Source organism: Topomyia yanbarensis, chromosome 2 (assembly GCF_030247195.1).
Source record: "Topomyia yanbarensis strain Yona2022 chromosome 2, ASM3024719v1, whole genome shotgun sequence".
NCBI classification, from domain to species: domain Eukaryota; kingdom Metazoa; phylum Arthropoda; class Insecta; order Diptera; family Culicidae; genus Topomyia; species Topomyia yanbarensis.
The window spans coordinates 210,419,572-210,445,823 of NC_080671.1; the positions used below are offsets into that span (position 1 = coordinate 210,419,572).

A 26,252-nucleotide genomic window follows, 5' to 3' on the forward strand; every position below is an offset into this window, starting at 1 on the left:
AAGAGCATATGCTACGTTATGTTCTTTTGTCAAAGATACTTTGCGGTTTTGGGTCAGCAATATAAAAACAACCATAATTTTGCGAAAATTATGAAAATTACTCAGCATTCTTTAAAACAAGCGTTTTTGTGTTAATAAAATTTGAGAGAAAGCATTCAATTACGCATCCAAAAATCTATTTATCATCCAAATCGGTTAAAAAATGGAAGAGTTATTCATTTTTTTCCAAGTTCCAAATTGCTGGCATAAACTCTTAAGGGGTTAGTGAGGTATTATCTCGCACTATAAGATGCTATAATTGTATCCCGTTATTTTTTCCATCGCATCATCGCAATTTAGAAACAAAACTTTGCGATAAGTTCCACTTTTCTCAAGCAGCCTGCAACTTAACCCATTATGTCCTAGCGTATGAAATTTCATACGCAAAAACAACTCATTTCGGGATCATACTTGTTATACAACAAAGGCGTTTTCAAACTTCTGGTCTTCTGTGAACGTTAATTAATACCCTATAGTTTATAATGTGTATGCTCAATAAAATTCACTCCAAAAATCGATTTTCCAACCGAGGCCCGGAGGGCCGAGTGTCATATCCCATTCGATTCAGTTTGTCGAGATCGCAAAATGTCTGTGTGTATGTATGTGTGTCAAATATTGTCACTCAATTTTCTCAGAGATGGCTGAACCGATTTGCACAAACTTAGCTTCAAATTAACGGTACAACACTCCCATAAGACGCTATTGAATTTCTAGTTGATCGGAATTTCGGTTCCAGAGTTACGGGCTGAAGAGTTCGGTCACACAGCAAATTCCCATATAAACTAGTAACCCTATAATGTCCGAATGAGGTAATACATATTCAAATACGTTCAACAGTACTTGAATTTGCGGGTCTAGATCACTGATGACCAATCAAAATATGACGGATCTCGATCAGGGTTGCCAAAATTAAATCTGTATTTTTGTCCTAAAAAATCTTTTCATCTGTATTTACTCTTCGAAAATTCTGTGTCGATATCTGTATCGAATCAGTTGAGTCGTTTAACCGTTTGCTAGATTATCTATCGATTAATTCTTGTGATTTAAATCAGTCAAGCAAGGACCTATTTACATTTTCATAAAAAAAACACTACAAGTCGTTCTGATATTGAACTTGAGCTTGTGCGACCACCCCTGGCTGCTACTCCGTTATCGATCTTGACTAGCTGAAGTTGAACAGAGAATAAGTAGATAATTATGCTTGGGAGTAGCGAAACATCTTTCAATGTGCAACTCCTGGTAATCCTAAAGTGTTTATTGTTCAATACCGACGCCGGTCAGGCCCGACCGTAGATCGCGGAAGGAAAGGGAAGGAATGGTTAGTCCGATACTTTTGTTAGAGGCCGTATATACTACTGCGCACTCCACAAGTATCATAGGAGGAGGATGTTTTTGTTAGTAAGTGTATAGAAGTTGGATCTACTTCTTCCTTAACGACGCCAGAGAGGTGACTTTACTATCTGGACTAGATATCGATCCACCAAACTCATAGACCGGGGACCAACGGCTTTACTTCCCTTCCGAAGGAAGACGTGACCACAGATTTTTTCACCTCAGAAAAATCTCAACGACCTCGGCTGGAATTGAACCCAGGCAACTGGAATGAGTGGCGGTAACGCTTACCACTCAACCACCGGCGCCGTCTACAAGTCGTTCTGATATTTTACATCCAGAAACTTGAACTTTATCGATGTGCACAATGGAAAAATAATCTTCTTCTTCATTTAATGACTTTTGTTGATATATATTATAAACATTTAGTCGACCAATGTAGCTGTCGAATTTTCGGAAAAAATTAAAAATTAACAAAGTCACAGAACATTACAATTAACATTTCTGGAAGTAGACTTCAGCCAGGCGTTTCTGGGTCCTAACCTGAGTGTATTGCAAACCTTTACCTTTCAGAGTGAGCGACCAATCTCAAAAGTGAAAATATATTTTAATAAAGAGGGCTAAGCTGAGAGAGACACCCGGATAGAATTTTACAATAGCATTTACCCTACAAACAATCATAAAACAATAAATATTATAGTTATTACTGTTTCAATATTGTTGGACGCGGTGTTCTCGCAGTAGATTTACAATAAAATGTAATGTAACAATCAATTTTACTGTTCAGCACAAAATTGATACAATACATTCACATTAAATTTTACTGTTTTCGAGAAAAAAATATATGGAAAAAATCGATTTCTTTAATGTTAAGATACATAACCACCCCCCTTTTTTACTGTAAAAGTCGAATTTACATTGAAATTTACTGTAGAAACGTTAAAGTTTATTGTTTTTGTATTATAGCCAAACACTAGAATTTACTGTAAATTATTGTAAAATTATTGTACTGTCACAGTGAAAATCATGGTTTTGGTACTGTACATTTCTATTCGGGCAGAGAGGAAGTATTACTGAAACTTATTTCTAAAATTCTTTCTAAAAATAGTTTTTGTAACATCATTTCTCAAAAATCTGTATATCTGTACATACACGGAAAAATCTGTATATCTGTACACACAGATTCTTGGTCTGAAAATGGCTGAAAAATCTGTATAAATACAGATTATTCTGTATTTTTGGTAACCCTGATCTCGATGCCCCCGGGGAGCTCGTGAAGTTCCCGAGCTAATGTCACACTTATTTTCCAGCAAACTCTTAACCGATTTTTACAAACTTGATTTCAAATGAAAGATATAATACTCCCAATGATTGCTATTGAATATCATTCAGTTCTGACTTTTGGTTCCGGAGTTACAGGTTGGTTATTGCGGTCACATAGTAATTTCTCATATGAACCGGTACAATCCTAATACCTCATAGGTTTAAAATCTATTGAAATGAACATCAAATTACTTCGATTCGCAGGCCTAGATCAGTGATGGCGAATCAAAAATAATTGGAATATATTGTCCACTATCGATAATTCCGGAAGTGGGGTCCGGGCATATTTCAGATCTAAAGCCACTTCGGTGATGACTGAACCAATTTTCACTAACCTAGTCCCAAATGGATGGTACAATATGAAGTTCGGTGTTGAACCCTCCATCTACTCCTCCACCTTCTACCTCTCAACCCCCCTTCCTATTCTCCCCCCTCTCAGACCAACCTCCCTCCTGCATTCCCTTCACCCACCCCGTATACTAAAATAAGTTAGATGATTCTCGACGCATCCTCCTCCTCCCACTAATTATATCCCTTCCCTTCTCCACCATGAAATTAACATGAAGACAACATTGAACTCACTCTAATTAAGCTATATAAATATTATATTTTTGCTTTAAGTATGTCAGCGTCAGTGTCATGTTGCTTCTCAGGTTCGTGACAGTCGTGCACTTATATATGCTTATCAAGTGTGAAGAATGTAATAGACATTTCCACAATGTTATATTGAACGTAATGAGGCATTAAATCATACTTTAGATATATGAGAAAGGCATAATTGCACCACTAGGTGGATTTAAACAGATTTTTTATTATAAAATTCCATTGTGTTTTTGAATGTCAAAGTTGGATATGAATATATGAACTATACATATTATTAATTTTCTCGTCTAAATCACTAATGTCGTTTTCGCTTGAGGCAGAAACTAACTCAGTTTCGGAACTATATGCTGTCAAACCGTTTGTTTGAAGCCAGTTTCGAACCTAGATTATGCTCCACTGAACTGAAAACCGAGTTGGGTTCCAACCTGAAATATATTTCGGGTTCGCTCGCACTACCGCTGTATTGCGAGAACCCAACTCAGTTCCATTAAAAACGTTTGTTTGAAGCAACCAACCTGGGTTAGTGTCTAGGTTCTCAATCGAAAACGACATAATTCTTGTTTCGGACTAGGGTTCGCAGTACCGACCCTTTTTGGCGAGAACCGGTACTACGGTACTGAAGCCCTCAGTACCGGTAAAGTACCGGTACTCGAATATTTTTTTTAAAAATTCGAAATAAGCTGCGAAGTGAAATTGAATGCTCAAATTGATGACCTTATTCTCAGATGATTGATTTGTGCTGATCAAAAAAGTATATTTATTGTTTTCAATTGATTCGGAATGGCATGACTCATTTCAACAGAAAATATTTTTCGTATGCGGCACCTTCTTTTATTTCGAAATCTAGGCCACTTTGAAATCAATAACTGCTAAGCGGTGCGACTTTTGTCGACTTCAACAGATGGTAATTGTAAGAAACACTATTAACAACAGTAAATCAAAGCGAGAATGGCAGTAAATCCGAGCAGCTTATTCGCAGTTCCTCTCTTGAATTTCTGTAAATTGGTTTCGACCTGCATACCAAGGCTCCTTGCTTTCCTGTAAACTATGGAGTTTTGCTGAATTTTCCGATCACCAATAATTACAAATCGCTCCATTTGGAGTAGTTTACAAATTCTAAAATTGTTAGCTACTAAATCGCTGTTCGTTCTTTTATAAATGAAGGTTAAAGAGCAAACCAAAGACATGACTTAGACCATAGTCTTATTACGCGCCACCCACAGAATAATAAAACCTATCAGAATGTTGCTAATAAAAAAAATTCAAGGCAATTTTTTACGTCTCTTACGCTAGATGTGAATATATTGAAATTTAGTGCAAGATCGATTAAATTTAATTTCGACAAAATAAAGCAGGAATTTAAACATACTGTTCAGTACAACGGGAGCTAGTAATGTTTAACTTATAGAAGGTAATTAATATAATTAAAAGTCATCTTGCAGACCGATATTTTGAAACAGGTCCCCCTAGAGAGTCCACATATTTTTCATAAAAAAATTGTATGGTACCGAAAATACCGGTACTGGCTTTTGTTCAGTACCGGTATTACGGTACCAAAAATTGGTCGGTATTCCCGGGATTTTCGGTACCGGTATTACCGGTACCACAACCATATTTCGGACTGTAAACGAATAACCATGAGAGGTGTGAAAGATGTGGCTCAGTGCGATAAAATGGAAGAAATTGGTGAAACAATTGCGAAAATTCTGCGGGTAGTTCAAGGTATGAAATTTCATACGCTAGGCTGAACCGATATCGTTTTTCCTAAAGCAAAATTATTTCCTCTTTAGGACCAGGAGGGGATTCACAACTTTGTCGCTGATTTTAACGTTGAATCAGTGCATTCAAGGCTAACAAATGCTTAATACGTAGCAAATCATACCTGGTTCCACCCAGAATATTTTTTATGTAAATTCTCGTCATAAAATGTTCTTTTTCTTAAAATAATTACAAAGTTTGAGGGAAAGATAGTTTGATGCAACGAACCAATCATGAGACGAAACGGCACGAGAGAGGAGAGAAGTGTTAAAATCATTCCAAAAAGCTGCTAAATGAATGATCTCGCAAGGTTGAAGATATTATTCGTTTTTATGCTGAATATAAAGATTTTAGCCGAATTTTCAATGTAATGATTTTTTGATACCCTATCAGCCCAGCGTATGAAATTTCATACGTTAGTTTTTTTGCAACGAAACGTTCCAAAGTGGATTTTTTATTTTTCCCATACTTAATTCGACATAATATTCTATAAATTACAAATTTTTTTAACATAGCTGGGTTTATGGGTTAATAGGCGGTCTAACGCGAAACTTTAACTAGCCATGCGCCGCCTGTCTTTCATATCATGAACCAAGAAAATGATTTTGATTTTGACAAGCACTATACAACTCGCGAACAAAATCAATGGATACGCCGTGAATATGTAATATATCGTAATGAAAACCGGAGGCACGGGGAAGAAAGTTGGTTTTCTTTAAATTCCAGTCTTATTTTTTTTAAACGAATCATTTTTATTAATAATTTTTAAATAGCGATTATTAATTTTCTTTCGGTACAAAAAACTTTTCTTTAAATGATACATTTAAAAAGAAATTCACGATTTTTATAACGGAAATTGTATTTTGCTTGTATTGTCTATCTCGAGATAATCTAGCATTTCGTCGAGTTCTTGCTATATGGGATACACACGAGTGCGATCGAAACAAAAACAAACGTCAAAACGTTTTCTCACTCGCACTGATGCAAACGAGATGGGAACGTAACTCAATGCACGGCCCGGTGGCGCATGGCTGAAAAGTCGCAATGTGGATTTAAGAAAAGATAGGCAATATTCTGACAGCTCCATTAACAAGTCGTTTTGTCGTTAGACAACGAATATCATCCTTTCCCGCACACAGAAAACAGTCAGTGCGCTTAGGAACAGAAAGTCAGTGCGCTAGAGGAATAGCTTGATAGAATATCAAGCGACAGTCATGTCCTAGATGGGACACCACAAGGCTCTTAAGTGTACTGCTCTTCAGCTTATGCATCAACAGCTTGCCGTTGTCCTTCAGATGCAACTACCACGAGGGGCAAACACTAGCTGGTTGAGTGCGTTGTATTGAAAATACCAGTGTATTTTGAATATAATTAAAGTATATAATGAAAGTATTTAAAAATTCTTCTGTTGTACTTAATAAGGTACTTAATGTAATTAATATCGATGTGTACGTACTTAAAGTATTTAAAGTACATGTTGATGGTAATTAAAATATCTTGCGTATTTAAAGTACGAAGGTGCTGTACTTAAAATCGTTTCAGTAATTCAAGTACAATGAATTTGACACGTACTTTTTGGAATCTTTGCGGTACTTAATGTACTTTATGGTACTTAAAGTAACTAATTATGTAAGACTTTTGGCACTGCATCGTATTGAAGATTTAGTGTTTGCCCCTCGAACCACCTTTAGGCGTCCGACCTACAAGTGTACGTATCTGGTCCAATAGCCGACATTGACGTCCTTGTCCAGTATATCAACGATGATCTCGAGGCTACGTGGGCCAGAATGAACCGCTCCTCTCCTAACCCGAAAAAACACAGGTTATGGTATTTAGTAAGGCAGGAACGGTTCTACAAATCAATATTTCGTTCTGCGGAGAAACAGTGCCACTTTCAAACACGGTAACGAATTTAGGATTAAAGCTGGAACTAACAACAGCTTCTTTTAAGAATTTCACAAAACATTTGATTTAAATTATTCTTATTTCTATATTGTACTAGTTCTGTGTTACACTCTACACACGTAAGCACAAAGCCGTACTAACTGTTTTTAAACCGGACTAACTTTTAAACCGGCCTAAAATATTTGGTAAGCTTTAATCAAACGATGCTGTCATTTATATGGCTGCGTTCTGATCTGCGTTACACGTCAATGTTAAAAAAAAAACAACAAATTCAAGTTAAAGAAAATGAGTAAATTCATTCCGATATTTTCTTGCAGTAAAATAGCTTTTTTTCGTCAAATATCTCGTTCCATAGGGTTTGAGAACAATTTTGTCAACTTGTTGCCGATATGTTTCTGAACATAGAACTTTAACGTGTTGGATAGTTGAAAGTTGGACGATGATGTACAGTACTTTGTAGTGACATAATATGCACAAAAGAAAATAAATTGATATACATGTGCATGTTTTTATTCGGTTTGAATAGGCGCTCGTCGAGTTAGAGGTGGCTGAACCATCGGTTGTAATTGGTGCCATGATAGTTATTTCTCGACAAAAATATGATTACTGGTTAAAACCCAACTGTCAAAATTCTCTTTGAAAGGAAATTCCGGACAAACCGTCGCTGGATAAACGCAGTTCATAGCAGTTAATGGAAGAGAACATTTTTCTCTTTTGTTTACTGCCAACATCTGTGATTGGCGAGTAACGGTTTGTCCGGAATTTCCTTTCAAAGAGAATTTTGACAGTTGGCTTTTAAGCCGGAATTATATGTTTGTCGAGATTTCGAACTTTGATTAAAAAATTAGTTAAAATATTTCAATTTGAATTTAAAATGAACTGTGAGTGTCATTCTAATTGAACATGATACCTATCGACGTGGGGAGAACATTTATTTTCGTTTCAAGTGAATTTTCACAAGTTTGAAATAAAGATCAATTATCAATGAAGGCCTGCGAATTAAAATTATACACGTTTTTCAGCGAGGTTTAAATAAAAAGTAAACAAAGATCAAACAAAAAATTAAACTTTGACAGAATGATCATTTATATTCACGAGCGTTATATTTTTTTTTTGCACTGTGGCAGACAGAATATAAATATATTTCTATAATGCATCAATGCAAATTGGAACGATTTTATTTGCTAACAAAATTTCTATGATTTTATGAATAAAATAATAGGTGCATTAAAACATAAATGAGAGTTTAAAAGATCCTAGCAATATATTTTTACCAACACCCCTGTAACTATTTGTGCCATTTATACGCAATTTTGCTTCAAACTAACTTATGATCATTACAACAACTGACAGAATCTTACACCTATTTAATTATTTCTATAGAGTTAATTAATATTTTAATATGACGTATTCCATATTTATGTCGTATTCTTTTCTGATTCGCGGTTCAAGTAATGTTTTGGAATAATGTACCGCTTGTTCAGAACTATTGATGCATATGCCAAAAATCGAAATAAATATATTGATCACCGTTGTGTTCACAATAAATTTCAAAATATTTTGTGTTCAGATGTTTTATGTGATTTTATTCTTATTGGAACATTGCACATATTTAAAATCAATTATTTACTCTTAGCTTAGAGTATTTGTGGAGCTAATTTCTAAGCTGTTAACATTCTGATTCAATTTGCTAACCACGAGTGTAGGAAAATTTATAAAATATTGCATTTTACGATCTATATCCAATTGTCAATTTATCCAAACGTGCTCTACTGTAACCCTTTGATGTGCAATTGGAATCAAGCGTGTAGAGAGAAGGAATTAGAACGAGGAAATAAAAAAATGCGGGTAGATAAACACGGTAAAAAAAATTTACCCATTTTAAGTATTCAAATTGCCCATTTTCGGAAGTTATTCGAGCTGTCAAAAAATGGGTATTTTTTTGCTTCTAACAATGGGTGCTTTTTATTCATTTCACAACTACTCGATGAGATAATGTCAATGGATACACTGATCTTAATAATGAGTGAAAAGTCATTAAGAATTATTTTAAGCGAGTTTACCTGCAAACTAAGGTTCGTAGCGGAACCTGCAAATTGCCGGCCTGCATCTGAGTACGTGGCGGAAACGGAACATTTCAGCAATGCTCGTAAAAACGGCTGTTTAAACTACTGATGATGTTGCAAATATGCGCAAGTTTGGAATTTTTAGAGCAGCCAAAAGATCCAGCCACCAAAGTATATCCAGTTGGCAGTTTTATTTTGTTAAGTAGTTAAGGAGACAATAATGTGAAATGAATGTTATTTTATGTTTTTTTAATTCAGAAATAATTCTATTGACAGTATTTTTCATTCTGGCGCGATTTTCATGAATGGATATTTTTCACGCGTTTTGTTGTAACAGTTCTGCGAAAAATAAAAGGTAAAGCATACCCAGGTTGACGTACAAGAGCTGTATTCATTTATGGATACGAACTCTTTACCCGCTTAATGGGTTATTCCACTTTTATTGAAAATGCCTAGTTTTCGACGCATTAATTGGTATTTTATTTTATTAGTGTAGTTCGACAGTGCTTGTCTTTCCTACCTGATAAACTGGCTTATTTATTGCCATCTTTATTGCGAGCAAAGGGAGCCATATTTAAGGCAGCCGAAGAGAGGATTGAAAATAACGAAATGTGTACAGGAGAAGCATGACAAATTTTTGCATATTTTTGTCTTCTTCTGGTAACATGATGCTGCCATTTGCATTGCTGCGTTCTGATCAGCAATACACGGCTATGTTAAAAAACTGTACAATAAAGTTAATTTAAAATTCACTGTTAATGCCATTTAATAGTCTGATTTTTTTCGAGAATTTTTTTATTGCTCAATAAAATGGTGAATCGACATCTTGTCGAATGGGATTTATAACATAAGTATCAAATCAAATAAAATAATTTTTTCGAGCAATTTCATCACAAGATGGTGGCTCTGCAGCATTTTCAACTCATGCGTGTTTTTTGGAAGGGGTTCATGGTCGGAAACCTATCTCCCGTGATTTTTTACCTAGCGCCAAAAACAAAAGTTTTTCTGATTCCTTATGTCAATAGCGATGTACGTAGGATTTTTTCGATATTTTGATTTTAAGCGAAATGGTGCAGTTTTGAGTGATAAAACGTAGAAAATAAAAATCTACAGAAAATCGTTAATCAATAAAAAGGTAAGCAATAAAAAATTTAATCCTGCATACGTGCTGGAGAAATGGGGAAATCAATTTTGAATATACTGTGAAAATTTCAAAGCGACCAAAAATCATTTGTTCGAGTTACATTTCCGGCCAGTGGTTTTGAGAAAAACGCGGGTAAGGTTTGCAGTACACATGGGTTATACATAAGAAACGTTGCGGCAAAATTGAAAATTTCTCGACAAACGTATGATTACGGCGTGAAAGCCAACTGTCAAAATTCTCTTTGAAAGGAAATTCGGACAAACCGTTACTGGCTGAATACAGTTCACATCAGTTAATGAAAGAGAAAACTTTTCTCTTACGTTTACTACCAACGTTTGTGCTTGGTGAGTAACGGTTTCTCCAGAATTTCCTTTCAATGTGAATTTTGACAGTTGGCTTATACGCCGTAATCATATGTTTGTCGAGATTTGTATATTTTTGAATTGTTTTCGTTCTCCATGTTTTGGGATATCATTTTTTACATCCTAAAGCACATTTTAGACTAATAAATAGAAAATCGATTGTTTTAAAATTTTACGGTGGAGTAACCGCTTAAACAATTTATTATTTAAGATCCATAATTGACTAAAATGTTATTTCGCTAATAATGGTGCATACTATCGAGAACGTTATAGAGTTGTATTGTTAGGCGCTAGCCACTCCAAGGGCTTGAAGAGCTTCTCTAAAATTACACTTAGTAGTCAGTTCAGCCAAATCTGACTATTCCAAATTAAATCAAATGCTTATAGAAAAAGAGTGGAAGCTTACATCTTTTGAAAAGTTTGTATCAGTTGCTGTTCTGCAACACATGAAAAATGCCATAAAAATTATTTATTTGCTTCAGATAATTATGTCGTCCAAGGAATGGAAATCTGAAATTTTAGCCTGGTGGGGCTTATTATACTATTCTACCCAACTAGTCTACTAACCATGCATATAGAATTTGGCAGACCTACTTTGCTGAAAATGAAGTAATTCAAATTATCAGCACGACTACCCAATCAAGCCTGAAATACCAAAAGTCCAGTAATTTTAACTAATAAAAATTATAATTAGTTATTTCCTATAGTCTGCCATCTGTCTGATAATGACAATTATAAATTTACAAATTGAACCTGATACTGGATGCAGACAAAATTTCTTGGACCAATCGTTCTGAATTTTGCACAGTTCTTCTTCTTCTTCGCATCATTACCCAGGCAACTACAAGAGCTTTTTGCAAACTGCTAAATATTATTACTTTACAATAACATGTTAATCGTTGTTTTAGCAATAATCGGACTTTGGTTTCAAAGTACTACGAAAAAATCGAAAATCGACCAAAAAATAAAAGCTCCCTTAACTACTTGTGAAATTCTGTGAAAAACAACTGTGCAAATGTCTCAACGTTTGGTCCAGTAGATTTTGAGTTATGGTGTACAGTTTTCGATGTGGCGCCTGACTGAAAAGACAATCTTTGCATCGAAAAAAATTAAAGTATCCAGTTTTTTGCCAATTATACCTTACACAGCCCCCCTTAAGTTCCGACATGATTTAAGCGATTTTTCCGTATTCAACTTTTTGCGTAATTTTGCCAAGTCATCTGTCTAGTCTCAGCTTTCACAGCTCTTTCATACCATGTGCATATCTGTTCTATCATAAAGAATTAAACGAAAATTTGTACTACAACGGAAATGCACATCGTTCAAGATATGCTAGAAAATTATAAATTACGAAACAATACAAACAAGCTCCGATAACATTTAAATAACGATCAAAATTATAATATTTGTAACAGTTTGTTTGCCGTCATATTTAAAAGCGTTACTTAGGCTATATGGCATGGCTTCATTTACAATTTTTTATTCAATCTTAGTTTTGAACTCTTTCGAAAGCAGTAAAAATATAAATAAACTTCCACTTGCTTATGGTGTTCTTTGAGAGAAGATACAATTAGAAAAGGGAACAAATTGTGATTATATATTCTTTTCCTCATGTTAAAATAACTAAAAAATTCGTTCGACAGTTTGTTTCAATATGATTCGACTTCTGCTAACCTACAATATAACTCTTCGATGTGGCATTTTGAAATGAGCGTGTAGCACCTTCTAGATATAGGACGATAAAGAATATTTAAAAAATGCATTTAAAATTCGATTATACCTGTTTTTCGTACGGGATAAAACTTGCTTACTTGCCCTCATATGATTTTTGTGCAACATGGGCCATAATATTGCACATAAAGTTCGAAAAGTTGATTCAAATTATTGAGATGTATGTAAGAGGAACATAGCGGCCTTTTACACTGTTTTCATTTGGCTTCAGGATGCAGTCATTTCTGTAATGACAGGTACTAACGTCTTAGGCTCAAGCTTACCGCTATTAGAGTAATAATATATCAAATATATTTCTTACGTATAGTTTAAGCACAACCAATCAACATAGAATGTTACATATTGAACAAAACATTCTTGGTTATCAGGTCATTTCATTTGTACTAGGTGATCGAATTCGATTAAACTTATTTGAGAAGATCTGTAGAAAAAAGGCAGAAAACCGTGACCGAACTAATATCTGTAACTAAATCTTTATAGCACAAGATCAACTTTAAAAAAATTGTAAAAACTTTTCGATTGTGTGTGGTAAGAAACCCAGGAGCGGTGAAGAAAAATCAAGTTTTAGACAATATAACCACATTTCATCGATAGACCAAGCTTTCTAGTTATATTTTGCCATTATTGTAACTTTCCTAAAATACGGTTACAATTGTAGCGAATGCAGTGGTCTTAATCATATATCGAAACTATAAATATACAAGAATCGAAAACAATTTTTTATGCAACAATTATACAATTTTAAATGCGTGTTTGTAACGAGTGACAATGTATTCATTCATAAATAGGCTTTGTAGTATGTCCCAAGTAGCACGCTTTGTTACTGTATAGTATTTGTAACTCTCTTGGCAACAACTATGTTATGGAAAAAGTGCACTTTGTTTGTATGTTGTGCAACATGTTCCTAATTGCAGCAAAATAATGAAAACAATAGCTGTGCCATTTGTCGAGCAGTGGGTAGTTGGACCGTTCTGTTTTAGGGTGGAATGGCAAACATAGAGGCATTGCAACTTGTTAGACTGTTTGTGCAAGTTAGCAAAGTTTCTGATTAGTTTCACAACTGTTATTGATGTTTGCATACTTAACACTATTGGCCAGCTCTATAGTGACATAGTTGCACAATCAGTTTAAAAACCCGTGGAAATTCTTTTCAAATATATCCAACAATAAAAAATGTTGTTTAGCAGTTATGCAACATTTAAAACTTTCAACAAGTTGCGATTGCTACTTGGGGTACCTATTAGCAGAATCAAAATAGGATAGGCTGAGTGGAAATGAATCACGTGAAGTGGAAATGAATCAATGAAATGATCGAACGTAAATAATAAACATTTGTTGTGTTTTTCATAGATCCGCGTAAATTTGTTGCCATGAAAGTTTGCGCAACGAAAGCACAGATTGCTATCATGCAGGTTACGCATGCAACCGCTAACAAACAGGAATGCCACTTGAAATCTGTGTTTCGGTCAAAAATATCTTTTTACCACAATATATACGCGAACGGAGGTCTTAGTGGAATGTACGTAATGTTTCAAAGATTTTCTTCCATTTAATTCCACTATGTTTTTATAGTTAGATGCACTTGCACTTCACTATTTAACAGATACCGGTATTTCGATTACTACTTGTAATCTTCTTCAGTGTTTGTATCAGTCTATACAAACTGATACAAACACTGAAGAAGATTACAAGTAGTAATCGAAATACCGGTATCTGTTAAATAGTGAAGTGCAAGTGCATCTAACTATAAAAACATAGTGGAATTAAATGGAAGAAAATCTTTGAAACATTAATATCTTTTTACCATCTGTGATAACTGAAACAGAAAAAAGTGAAAATCTTTGATAAATCTCCGAACAATCTGTGAAAAATCACATTTCCAAAAATCTGTGAAATTTTCATCAAAATGCTAGAAATCTGCCTTCTGTGAAAAATAATCTGTGATCGAAAATTGTGGAAAAAAAATCTGTAACGTTACAGAAAAAACTGTGAATATGGTAACCCTTCTATCAAATTAGATATACCTACCTGCACATTCGCCTCAAACATTGAACCCAAGCGCACAAAGCAAAATGAGTCAACGCTGATGATGATGGATAGAGCGAAAGAGACAACTAGTACCACGACACTATGTTAACCGTGTTTGCAAATGGAGCTCGAATCGAATGTACAAGCGATGTTGTGTACGAATAATTGTGTTCGAGTAGTGTACTGGAAACGAACACAACACAAAAGAAAGCATAGTGCTTGAACGGGTAGCGTACCTCCACAGCCAGTTTAACGGACATATAACTCTAAGACAAGACGTGACAATTGGTTTCTTCTTTTTCCTTTGGTATTCTTCTTTTCGTACCTTTTCACCCTGCCGAAATCTTCCGAACAGTGTTGCTATTTTTATTAATGAAAATGGAATCTTGTTAATTTATTTTATGCCGGAAATATTTTGTATCTCGAATCCACTATATTGAAGAAGGACACAGTTTTTCCACAGTAAGTTTAATGAAGCCATTTTCTGAATAATTTTAGATTATAGTGTGGTTTCTGTTTTTTTTTCGTTAAAGTTAATCAACCACGTATACGGTATATGCATGATAAATACTTGTTTCACTTTGCCGCACTATTTCAGTTCGATTTAGTCGTTTTGACTCTTTTAACGACAATAATTTTATTTGTCAAAAGTAATGACAATCTTTTCCTACAAATATAGCAACAATGCCAAACATCATTTCGCTATTCCTGCAGTAACATTAAGTTCGATCATGCCCATGTGAGCCTGCCTAGTTCTAGTTTTCCGTTCTAAGTTTATAACTGATTCGCTCTAGAATACCTATCCGTCTTTCAATTTCATTGCTTTCGTTTCTCTTAGTCTCAAATTTGCCGAAAATAGCCAACAAAATCGATACAGTAGAACCTTGCGGCAATTAAAACATAGTAACATATAAACTAGTTGGTACAAAAAGTAGATAAAAATTCGATTTCTGCTAGCTGAGCTGTGTCATTAATTGCTATCAGCCATCCGTGTGTGCGGAACGAAAAAAAATTAATAGGTAGTTCAATCACAATAGGATCGGTGCGACACCGATAGCTTGGTGTCGATTGAATGCATACGTCACGGCTTGATGCTAGCAGAATGGGAGAAGAATGATCGCATTATCGTTCTAGGCGAGGATTTGTGAAGAATTTTTTGCCGGTGTCGGCGGTAAAACATGATGATGAGTTATGTTCTACCATAGACCATGCGGTAGACTTGGGTGCAACGCCCAACTCCTACTCTGCAGAAGGCAAAGAATTCTTCACATTTCCTTTCGATCATGCCCATATGAGCCTGCCTAGTTCTAGTTTTCCGTTCTAAGTTTATAACTGTTTCGCTCTAGAATACCTATCCGTCTTTCAATTTCATTGCTTTCGTTTCTCTTAGTCTCAAATTTGCCGAAAATAGCCAACCAAATCGATACAGCAATATCTGTTCTGCATTTCGCCACATCAAAGTTTTTAACAACATGTTAAATAGCTGGACGCAACCTTTGAACAATTTCAAAGATTTTATGAAGTGATTTAGCTTCATTTTGGTGAGTAATAATTAGTTTCCGTCCCATAATGGCAGTTAGTTTCCTTTTTAACCATTATGTTAATTTGAGGGAATTTCTTAAACTAGTGTTGAGGAAACTATGCCAATGAACACTTTTCTGTAGTCATAAAATCTATTTTTCAAAGTAAAATAAAAAAAATAAAGAAATAACAGGTCTTAAATTACAAATTAAATGACTTTTCAAAAGTGTACGAATATGAAATTGTGCCATTTTCACACCAAGTAATGATTTTTTATATGTAGTGTACGGAAACTTGCACACTTCAAATAACAAATGATAAGAAAATGATAGATGATGATTCTACTACTACATTTACAAAACAATACCTATATTAAATAGCGCAAACGTTTGTGAAACAATATTAAATATATACACTAGAGGTGTACGAATATGAGATTGTGTCACTGTAAAGTATATAATTGTAACCAACAGGGTATCGTAAGCTAATAAATTGCAATTACAATTACAAAATAAATTATCAGCGTTTTTTCTCGGTTCGCTGTTTTTTATTATAGGACATATACATTTCTAGGCAGTTGCACCGGCATAGTGAAAAACGGTAGAAATCTCGACAAACATACACTTAGGCAAACCTACTTAAGAATTTCATAAGTCACGACTTATGAAGCTGCACAATTTTGATTCCATTGAGCACTTATGGATTTCATAAGTTCGCCCTATGGAATTCACAGGCGCGTGTAATGATGTTCATAACCCTATTATTGTGCAAATGTCATAATTTCACCATACGAAATCAGTGAAAATGTAGAGACAGGCATTTTCAAAAGTGCATAAAAATTGAGGTTTCTTTGCAAATTTGTGGAAATGAAATGTAAGTAAATATTGTTTTCTTTCTCATTGCTCCATATTTATCATGACTTTCACAAAAAAAGTATTGAATTGACTCAAACTTTCAAGATTTCATTTCCATTTATTTTACAGCTTTTTGGAACTATAATGAGGCACATCACACACGCATCGAAACATTAAATTAAAGTTAAGTACTTTTCATTTATGTAAAATTAATTCAATCAAATAATAAAGATATGTCATAAAATGAAAAACGTGATGCTGAATTAATATTTTCTTGAACTAACCTCATATAATACACGTATGGATTTCATAACATCTCATATATGAAATTTATATTCCAACATGATGATTTTCATAAGCACATTCCTATTAAGGTTGCACAGAGAATGCGTAAAATTCGCAAACGAAAAAAGCAGTTTTTTTCCACACCGTATGTCAGATCTTGATAAAAATCAATCAGCGTAACTGCTTTTTTCGTTTGCGAATTTTACGCATTCTCTGTGCAACCTTAAAGGTATAAGAGCGGCTTAAAAATTCCATTGGCATTTCTTTTAAAAACCCTAAGTGACTCAATGGCCATTTTCTCCTCCGAGTCATAAGTCAAACTTATGATTTTCATATGGGATACTTGTGGCGCAAAATCATAAGCGATTCTTATGGAATTCAATAGTCATTTTATCTCGGTGTATAGTTATGGCTACAGACACTTTATATAACAGACTAGCGGAGAGAAAAACTAGCAACCATGAATGTAAACTGGCATCACGGAAGCTCCCATAGAGTTCTATGCAAATAATTTCACTTACACTACTTGGGGGTTTGTTTTCCTCCAGCTATCATATATAAAACTGTCAGCCAATTTAAGCATTTTAATTAGCTTTAGTAAGGTATTTATAATGGTGTTGAAATGCTCTATGTCACTGTAAAATTTATTCGGGGGACATACAATTCCGGTTGGTCATATTCCATCATGAAAATAATCCTACCGAAAAGTTATTTTCGATTTGTTTTCCTTCATTTGTGACAGGTGGAGGAAAACAAACCGTTGAACACACTAATGCAGTTACAGATTGTCAAGTACTCTATAAAACTCCGCTAGCGAATGACGGATCTCAATAGTAGCATGTCTGTAATAACATACGTACATGCAACTATTGAGAACCAGAGCTACAGGTCTAAAGCCCTGGTAAAGGAGGATGGTTGTGATGATCCGGGCCGAGATCACCACGTAAAGCAAGGTAGGGCATAACCCCAATTCCAAGGCGTGAAGCGACCCGTGCCGAGGAATGAGTGATCGAGGGGGTGAAAAAGATGCTCGATCGTTAACGGAGCCTGTGGGGTACCTGGGCAACCCCCACAGTAAGCGTCCCTTACCACGCTAATGCGGAGCTCTGGCGTGGCGGACATATATTTCTCGCGCTACTCGTGGGACTTTACATGGAGATAAATAAAAATAAAAACAAACAGACGGAGGTGCCAAACCCCTTCGCTAGAGGTGGTTTGGCGAGGTCTCCCCCCCGTGGGGAGAGTAGTGGAGCGATGAGTGCTGCATCCGAAAGCACCAGTGACCCCCCAGCGGCGGTAGGCAATAACCCTACCAATGCATCGGAGGGGCCAATATCTGCGATGCGCAAAGTAGCGAAGCAACTCGATTCTATAATCGACTTCGCTAGCGCAAAGCAGAATATAGCCAAGGAGTTGAAGTTGAGCCTCCTGGAGCTCCGGAAAGCTGTTCGTGTCGCAAGACAGGAACAGCAGGCCTATGTTGAGAGGGTGGAATGTCGGGAGAGGCCCGACAGAGAAACCCAGACAGTGGCCTCCAATAGGGAGGAAAGAGAGAAGGTCGATAGAGGTTCACAGACAGTGGCCTTTACCTTCTACGGAGCAGCCACGTCGATCGGAGCGGCGACCGAGTTCCCCTCGAAGGGAAAAGGAAAGGGCAATCGCAAGACGGCATCGAATGCGAAGCGCCCTAGGAAGTCGCCAGGCGAGGGTGCCAAAACCGACACCACTCGGCGTGCAACCGTCAAGGTCAAACGCCGCCTGGGTGAGGTAAGCGAGGGCGAGAGTGACCTCGCTGTGGAGAGCGATGGTACCAGCAACCCGGCACGACCGGGGCAGGGGGGCTCAAACCCCTGGACGCTGGTCACCAAGAAAAAGCCGGCACCGAAGCCTTGTGGTTAAAAACCGACAAGGACAAATACGCCGATGTCCTTAAATCGATGAAGGCGGCCGAAAGCCTCTCGGCCCTTGGGCAGGATGTGCGTAGCGTAAGACGCACCAACACGGGAGAGATGCTCCTGGTGCTGAAGCGAGGCGCACAATCAAGTGCAGTATACAAGGCCTTGGCCCAAGAGGTCCTTGGTGAGGGCGCCCAAATCAGGTCGCTAGGTGCGGAAACAACTCTCCAGTGCAAGCACTTGGACGAGTTCACGACCGCAGAAGACGTCGTCGCAGCCGTCAAGGAGCACTGCGACGTCACAATCGAGCGGGCCTCTGTGCGATTGAGAGACGGACCCTCTGGCACCCAAGTAGCCTACCTCAGGCTACTGAATGCGGATACCAAAAAGGTAACCGAGAAAGGGAAGCTGAAGATCGGCTGGTCGGTATGCCCTATTAGTATACCCCAGCCGCCTTCAGTGGATAGGTGCTATCGGTGCCTCGAATCCGGCCATAAAGCATACGAATGCAAAGGCATAGATAGGAGCAAGCTATGTCGAGGGACATAAAGAGCGGGGGTGCACTAAGGCATAGAAGTGCCTTATCTGCACCGCTAAGAAGCAAGCCCATAAACATGCTATGGGCGGACCTTCGTGTCCCTTCGGCGAGTTAAATAAGAAGAAGCCGTGAGAGTCACACAGCTAAATCTTAACCATTGTGCAGCAGCCCAACAGCTGCTGTGGCAGTCGGTCTCGGAGTCGAGGACAGATGTCGCCCTCTTATCAGACCCGTACAGCATCCCTGCCGGCAACGGCAATTGGGTGTCGGACGGGTCTGGAATGGTGGCAATCTGTACAACGGGAAAGTTCCCGGTTCAAGAGGTAATACACCCCTCCGCCGAGGGTGTGGCGATTGCCAAGATCAATGGTGTGTTCTATTGCAGCTGCTACGCCCCACCAAGGTGGCCAATAGAACAGTTCTACCAGATGATCGACAGGCTCTCGTCGGACCTCGTGGGCGGGAAACCGGTAGTAATAGCGGGAGACTTTAACGCTTGGGCAGTGAAGTGGGGCAGCCGCTGTACAAATAGCAGGGGTCAAGCGCTAATGGAAGCGCTTGCGAAACTCGATACTGTGCTAGCTAATGATGGCTCCGCTAGTACATTCCGTAGAAACGGAGTGGAGGCGTGGATTGATTTGACCTTTGCCAGCCCGAGTCTGGCTCCAGGCATGGAATGGAGGGTAGACGAAGGCTACACCCATAGCGATCATTTAGCAATCCGCTTTAAGATCAGCTATGCTGTGCAGCATCCGAGGGCGGGAGATCCCTGTCAGGTACGCGGGTGGAAGTCCAATCACTTCGACAGCGAAGCTTTCACCGCGGCCCTGGGACTGGAGGCCAACACCGACAGTCTAAGCGGGGATGCGCTGGTAGCTTTTCTATCACGCGCGTGCGACGCCACTATACCGAGAAAAACACTGCCAAGAAACGGTAGATGCCCGGTATACTGGTGGAGTGCCGAGATTGCAGCTCTACGGTCAGCCTGTCTCAGAGCCAGACGTAGGATGCAAAGAGCTCGCACCGAGGATGCAAGAGAGAACCGCCGTGAAGTGTTTCGAGCTGCGAAATTGGCCCTTAACAAGGCCATTAAGAGCAGCAAGAGAGCGTGTTTCGACAACCTGTGTGAGAGTGCCAACGCGAATCCGTGGGGTAACGCCTACCGGATTGTGATGGCCAAGACCAAAGGGGGCTCCTCACCCCCAGAACGGTCTCCGGACCGGTTGGCAACGATTATCGAAGTACTCTTCCCGTCTCGAGCTACAAGCCCCTGGCCACCTGCACTACGAGACAGTGCGGGCACGGTCGAAATGGTGGCTCCAGTGACGAATGAAGAACTACTCGCAGTGGCTAAATCCCTAGCAATGAACAAAGCTCCAGGGCCGGATGGAGTTCCAAGCAACGCTCTCAAGGCAGCGATCATAGCGAACCCGAACATGTTCAGGCTAGCTATGCAGAGATGCCTTGACGAGTGCCGTTTCCCCGATAGATGGAAAAGGCAGAAACTGGTGCTGTTGCCGAAGCCCGGGAAGCCGCCAGGCGACCCATCGGCGTACAGACCAATCTGTCTGATAGACACGACTGGCAAACTGCTTGAGAGGATCATCCTCAACAGGCTCACCCCGTACGCGGAAGGTACGGACGGTCTGTCAAGCAACCAGTTTGGCTTTCGGAAGGGTAAGTCCACAGTGGACGCTCTCAACTCAGTGATAAATACTGCCGAGATAGCGATCCAACGAAAAAGGCGAGGTATTCGATACTGTGCGTTAGTGACACTTGACGTGAAGAACGCATTCAACAGCGCAAGCTGGGATGCCATCGCGCTCTCGTTACACCGGCTTAGCCTACCGGTGGGTCTGTACCGGATCCTGGAAAGTTACTTCCAAAACCGCGTACTGCTATACGAGACCGATGCCGGTCAGAAAAGGGTTCCGATTACCGCCGGAGTCATGCAGGGCTCGATCCTAGGCCCGGTGCTATGGAACCTCATGTATGACGGGGTTCTGAGACTGAAGTTCCCTCCTGGGGTCAAGATCGTCGGCTTTGCCGACGACGTAACCTTGGAGGTCTACGGGGAGTCAATCCCTGAGGTAGAACTAACCGCAGAACACGCGATTAGCACGGTGGAGGAATGGATGAGCGCGAGAGGCCTGGAGCTCGCTCATCATAAGACGGAGGAAGTTATCGTCAACAACCGCAAGTCGGCACAACATGCAGTTATCCATGTGGGAGAAGTCGCGATCACTTCACAGCGAAGTCTGAAGTCTCTCGGAGTCATTATAGACGACAAGCTGACCTTCGGCAGCCATGTCGACTATACGTGCAAGAGAGCGTCGACTGCTGTTGCGGCACTATCGAGAATGATGTCCAACAGCTCAAAGGTGTGCGCCAGTAGACGTAGGTTACTGGCAGGCGTTGCCGTATCTATCCTCAGATACGGCGACCCGTCATGGTCAAGAGCACTGAGGGTAACCAGTTACCTACAGAAACTGGAGAGCACCTACCGCGTGATGTGCCTCAGAGTGATATCTGCCTACCGCACGGTATCACACGATGCATCCTGCGTGATAGCGAGCATGATGCCAGTCGGGCTGGTCATTCGGGAAGATGAGGAGTGCTTTGAGCTACGTGGAAATAAGGGAGCCCGCGAGCGCACCAGGGTGACCTCGGTCGCCAGATGGCAGCGTGAGTGGGACAACTCCTCGAAAGGTAGGTGGACCCACCGGCTGATACCTAGCATATCGAGCTGGGTGGGAAGACCCCATGGGGAAGTTCACTTCCACCTGACACAATTCCTGTCAGGCCATGGCTGTTTCCGTCAGTACCTCCACAGGTTCGGGCACGCGGAGGTCCCAGTCTGCCCGGACTGCCCAGGTGTAGATGAAACTGCCGAACACATACTGTTCGTATGTCATCGGTTCGACGTCGAAAGAAGAGCAATGCTTGACGTCTGTGGCTGGGACACAACCCCGGATACCCTTATTCAGCGGATGTGTCAAACGGTGGAGAAGTGGAACGCAGTCTCGGCTGCTACCATCCAGATTGCCAGTAGGCTACAGGTAATCTGGCGAACCGAGCAACAGACGGCGGGCACGGCTAACTAGTGATTGGTTAGCTGGACCAAAAAAGGCCAAGCGCAAAAAAAGGGAGTGAATGGTCTGTTCATGCCGAGGCAGGTTTGACGCAGCGAATGGCAACCGCGTAAGGGGTAAACCCAGCCACCCCGAAGCAAGACAGAAGAGTGAGTGTATAGGCGTATAAGTGGACTGCCTCATGCCAAGACGAGAGGGTCGTAGCGTAGTATGTTGGAACTAAGCTATCGATGCCTCATGGCGTGGCAGAGGAGTGAAAGGGTGAGCATCCAAGTCAGTCTCACACTGCATGTTAAGGGTGAGCATAAAAGTCAGCCTCACAGGTTGGTAGAGGCTAGCACAAAAGTCAGCCTAGCAAGGAGTGAAAAAGGTGAGCACACAAGTCAGCCTCGCATGGTATGTCAGAAGTGGGGCCTAAGAAAAATGTCCCACATGGGATGCCAGGGGGAGTGACAAAGGTACAATAGAGTGGCACGATTGAGAGTGAATCAGGTGATAGGGTGAGCACCCAAGTCAGCCTCACATGGTATGGGTAGGGCGAGCACAAAAGTAAGCCTAGCAAGGAATGAGTAAGGTGAGCACACAAGTCAGCCTCGCATGGAACGTAAAAGGTGAGCACAAAAGTCAGCCTCATGTGGGAGTGTTTGAGAGTGAATCAAAGTGCGATTGAGAGTGAATCAAAGTGCGATTGAGAGAGCACCCAAGTAAGCCTCATACAGGATGTATGAACGCGTGAGTGAGAGTGAATGAGTACATATAGTACAGCCATCCCCCCAGAAGTAATACCGAGGTAGTTCCTGGGAGGAATGATGGCGGAGCCCAATGGAGTTTAGTCGGTATTAATGGCTGGTCACCATTCGAGTCCGACACGCCCCCAGTGCACCCAGTGTGGTAGATTGGACCCTACCGTTAGCACGTGTACTGGGCTAGGACATAAAGGTCTTCTCTATTGTAAAAAAAAGTACTCTATAAGCTTTGCATGGGCTTCCTCTCGCACTTCCGCTCTCAAAACCATCATGCTCGTTTGGCTGCAATTGAGTTCTTTTCGGCTGGTCTCACGAACACGAATGAAGTTTCTTGGTTGAAAACAATCCCATATGCTTTTGCCGCCGTTGTTTATTATTTTCCACCAGCTAGTGATGTAGTATTTGTGTCATATGGCGTGTACGTACATGAGCCGTAGAAAAGTCTATTTTCGACACTTCGCTAGCCTGTGTATAGTGTCTGTAGTTACGGCGTACAACACGCAGAAAAAAGATTTGTAGGTTCAACAAAATTATGCATTAAATTCAATAAATTAACTTATTGGTCGGGAGACAATAAAATTATTTATTGAATTCAATAAAATTTATTTATTGCTTCAATAAAAAAAAATTATCGTTCCGTTTTTCAATAATTATTTTATTGAAATCAAAAGAAAATTGATACTAAAAATGTATTTATTGAAAGCAAAAATTTGTTGTTGTTCTAATAAAAAAATATTTTCAAACTAATAAGTTTGTTTGTTAAAGTGATAAACAATAAATGATTGGATTCAATAACACATATTTTTGGTTTAAATATGCTAAATTTTTCTGCGTGAAGCCAGCCGTCAAAATTCCCTTTGAATAAAAATTCTGGACAAACGTTCACTTCCCGAATAGAAATGCACAACAGTATTACAGCATTTTTTGTTTCATTACAAAGAAAAACAATGTTATTCTGAAAATTTGCAATGGAAATATAATCACATTTGTTGTTTCTACATCCAATTTCATTGTAAACCCGATTTTACATGGAAAAAGGGGGGTCGTTAAGGGATGTAACAATGAAAAAATTGATCTTTTCCCATACATTCTGAAATCAAAAACATCGATTTACATTGTTTTTCCGTTGTAGATTTTGGAGGCATGAAGGACTACATCATAAGTATATTGATGTTACAACAAAAGTCGTTGTAAACAAATAAAACTGTTGTAAATTCAACGTTTCTACGATCAATTTCGATATTACTTTCTATTCGGGTTGCCACCCACTGAGACGTCCAAAAAATTGCTTCAAAATCGTTCAACAACGGGTCCAACGGCGGATGTTCGTTAAACGGTTATTTGGACATTGTCCAAATTGGTCCAACGAACGTCCTTCATTGGACGATTTTGAAACCAACCGTTCTTAGAGAGCAACCACAGATGCCCAGTTAAACTTATTCCGAAACCGGTTCGGATTTCTGAATGGATGCATTATGGATTCCAAATCAAATGCAACAACCGATTCCGACTCAATCGGTTTCAGAATCGGTTGTTGCATTTGATTTGGAATCCATGACTCCATTCAGAAATCCGAACCGGTTCCGGAATGAGTTTAACTGGGTAGTGGTAAACAAAGATTGAACAGAACAAAGTTCTCTTGCATTTAGTGCTGTGAGCTGTATTCGGCTAGAACCGGTTTGTATGCAATTTCCCTTTAATGTGAATTTTGACAGTTAACTTTTACGCCGTGTTTGTCGAGAAATATAACAAATTTATATACCACCGACTACTCCAGTGTAGAGGTTAAAAACAAAAATACTCTTAATTACTACATTGAGCATACCTGCCGACTGATCGATTTCTTTCCCGATCTCTGCGTTTTCCCGCGTGAGTTTTTCTTCTAGGAGACAAAGGCATTTTCGGCAATACGTAGGATTTTGAATGTGGTTATGTTTCAGAACGGATCCTGATGATTTATTCTAAAATTGCAAGCGACAAGTACAATAATGGTACCGTTAGAAAAGCAACTAAGTTCTTGAGTGCGATTACAAAATTACCGAAATACATATCCTATTACTAACGCCAAAAACTCCCTACAGCGAGAAACTCTTGACGAGAACTACAGACACTTTATACACAGACTAGCGAAGTGTCAAAAATTGCAGCCAAACGGACCAGAGATGCCAGGTACTTTTTTCAAATGTCTGCAATAATAATTTTAAAAGTCTGGGAAGTACAAAAAATGTGCGGCAAGCTAGTGTAACCAAAAGACTTTATATTCAAAAATCTGCAAATATCTGCAACCAAACTAAAAAATCTGCAAATATCTGCAACCAAACGGAAAAATCTGCAAATATCTGCGTCATCGAAAAAATCTGCAGCTTAAATTAAAAGTCTGCGAATTTGCAGACTTGTCTGCAAATCTGGCATCTCTGAAACGGACTGTCAAAAAGTGCAGCCAAACCAGCGATGCCAGATTTACAGACATGTCTGTATTTTACAAACTTTTGATGTCTTCTACAGACGTAGCCAGAGATCTACAGACTTTTAAAAGGGTAAAAATGTTTAGTAAAATTGCACTAGAATAACTGTTTTCGAATACGAGTGATTCATTCACAATAGAATTCTACTTTCAATCTATTTTTAAAGTCAAATTTTAGTGTAACTAGGATTTACACAACCACCTACAAACTTTTACAGACATTTTAGTTATTCTTCTACAGACATTTCAAAAAAAACATGTGGCATCGCTGAGCCAAACGAGCATGATGGTATTGAGAGGGGAAGTGCAAGAGGAAGCCCATGCAAAGTAGAGCACTCTAGTTAGAATGTGGCCAAGAGGCCATGACGTATCCAAACGAACATGAAATTTGACGTATTTCTATTGTATATACGTAAAATTCAGGTAACTGGCATCCCTATCTCTACATACAGTGTTTGACAATTAGGTTTTACACGCTCGTAAAAAGTTACTCAGATTCTGAGTACTTTTAACTCAGTTTTGAATGATGTTCGTAAACGTCAAAAATTGAGTTGTCATGTATAATA

The 26,252-nt window shown here is 39.0% G+C and overlaps 1 protein-coding gene across 1 annotated transcript in view; it reads right to left on the reverse strand.

The window, feature by feature from the left end:
• LOC131682825 (U4/U6.U5 small nuclear ribonucleoprotein 27 kDa protein) overlaps positions 1-25,364 on the reverse strand; it is a 199,090-nt gene extending 173,726 nt beyond the window's left edge. Inside the window, exons 1-2 of the mRNA XM_058964593.1 lie at positions 25,262-25,364; positions 25,048-25,183 (exon numbers count right to left, since the gene is read on the reverse strand). Coding sequence (XP_058820576.1) covers positions 25,048-25,121 — 74 coding nt within the window. The 5' untranslated portion in view covers positions 25,122-25,183; positions 25,262-25,364. The remainder of the gene's footprint in view (positions 1-25,047; positions 25,184-25,261) is intronic.
• Between the last annotated feature and the right edge of the window lie 888 nt (positions 25,365-26,252).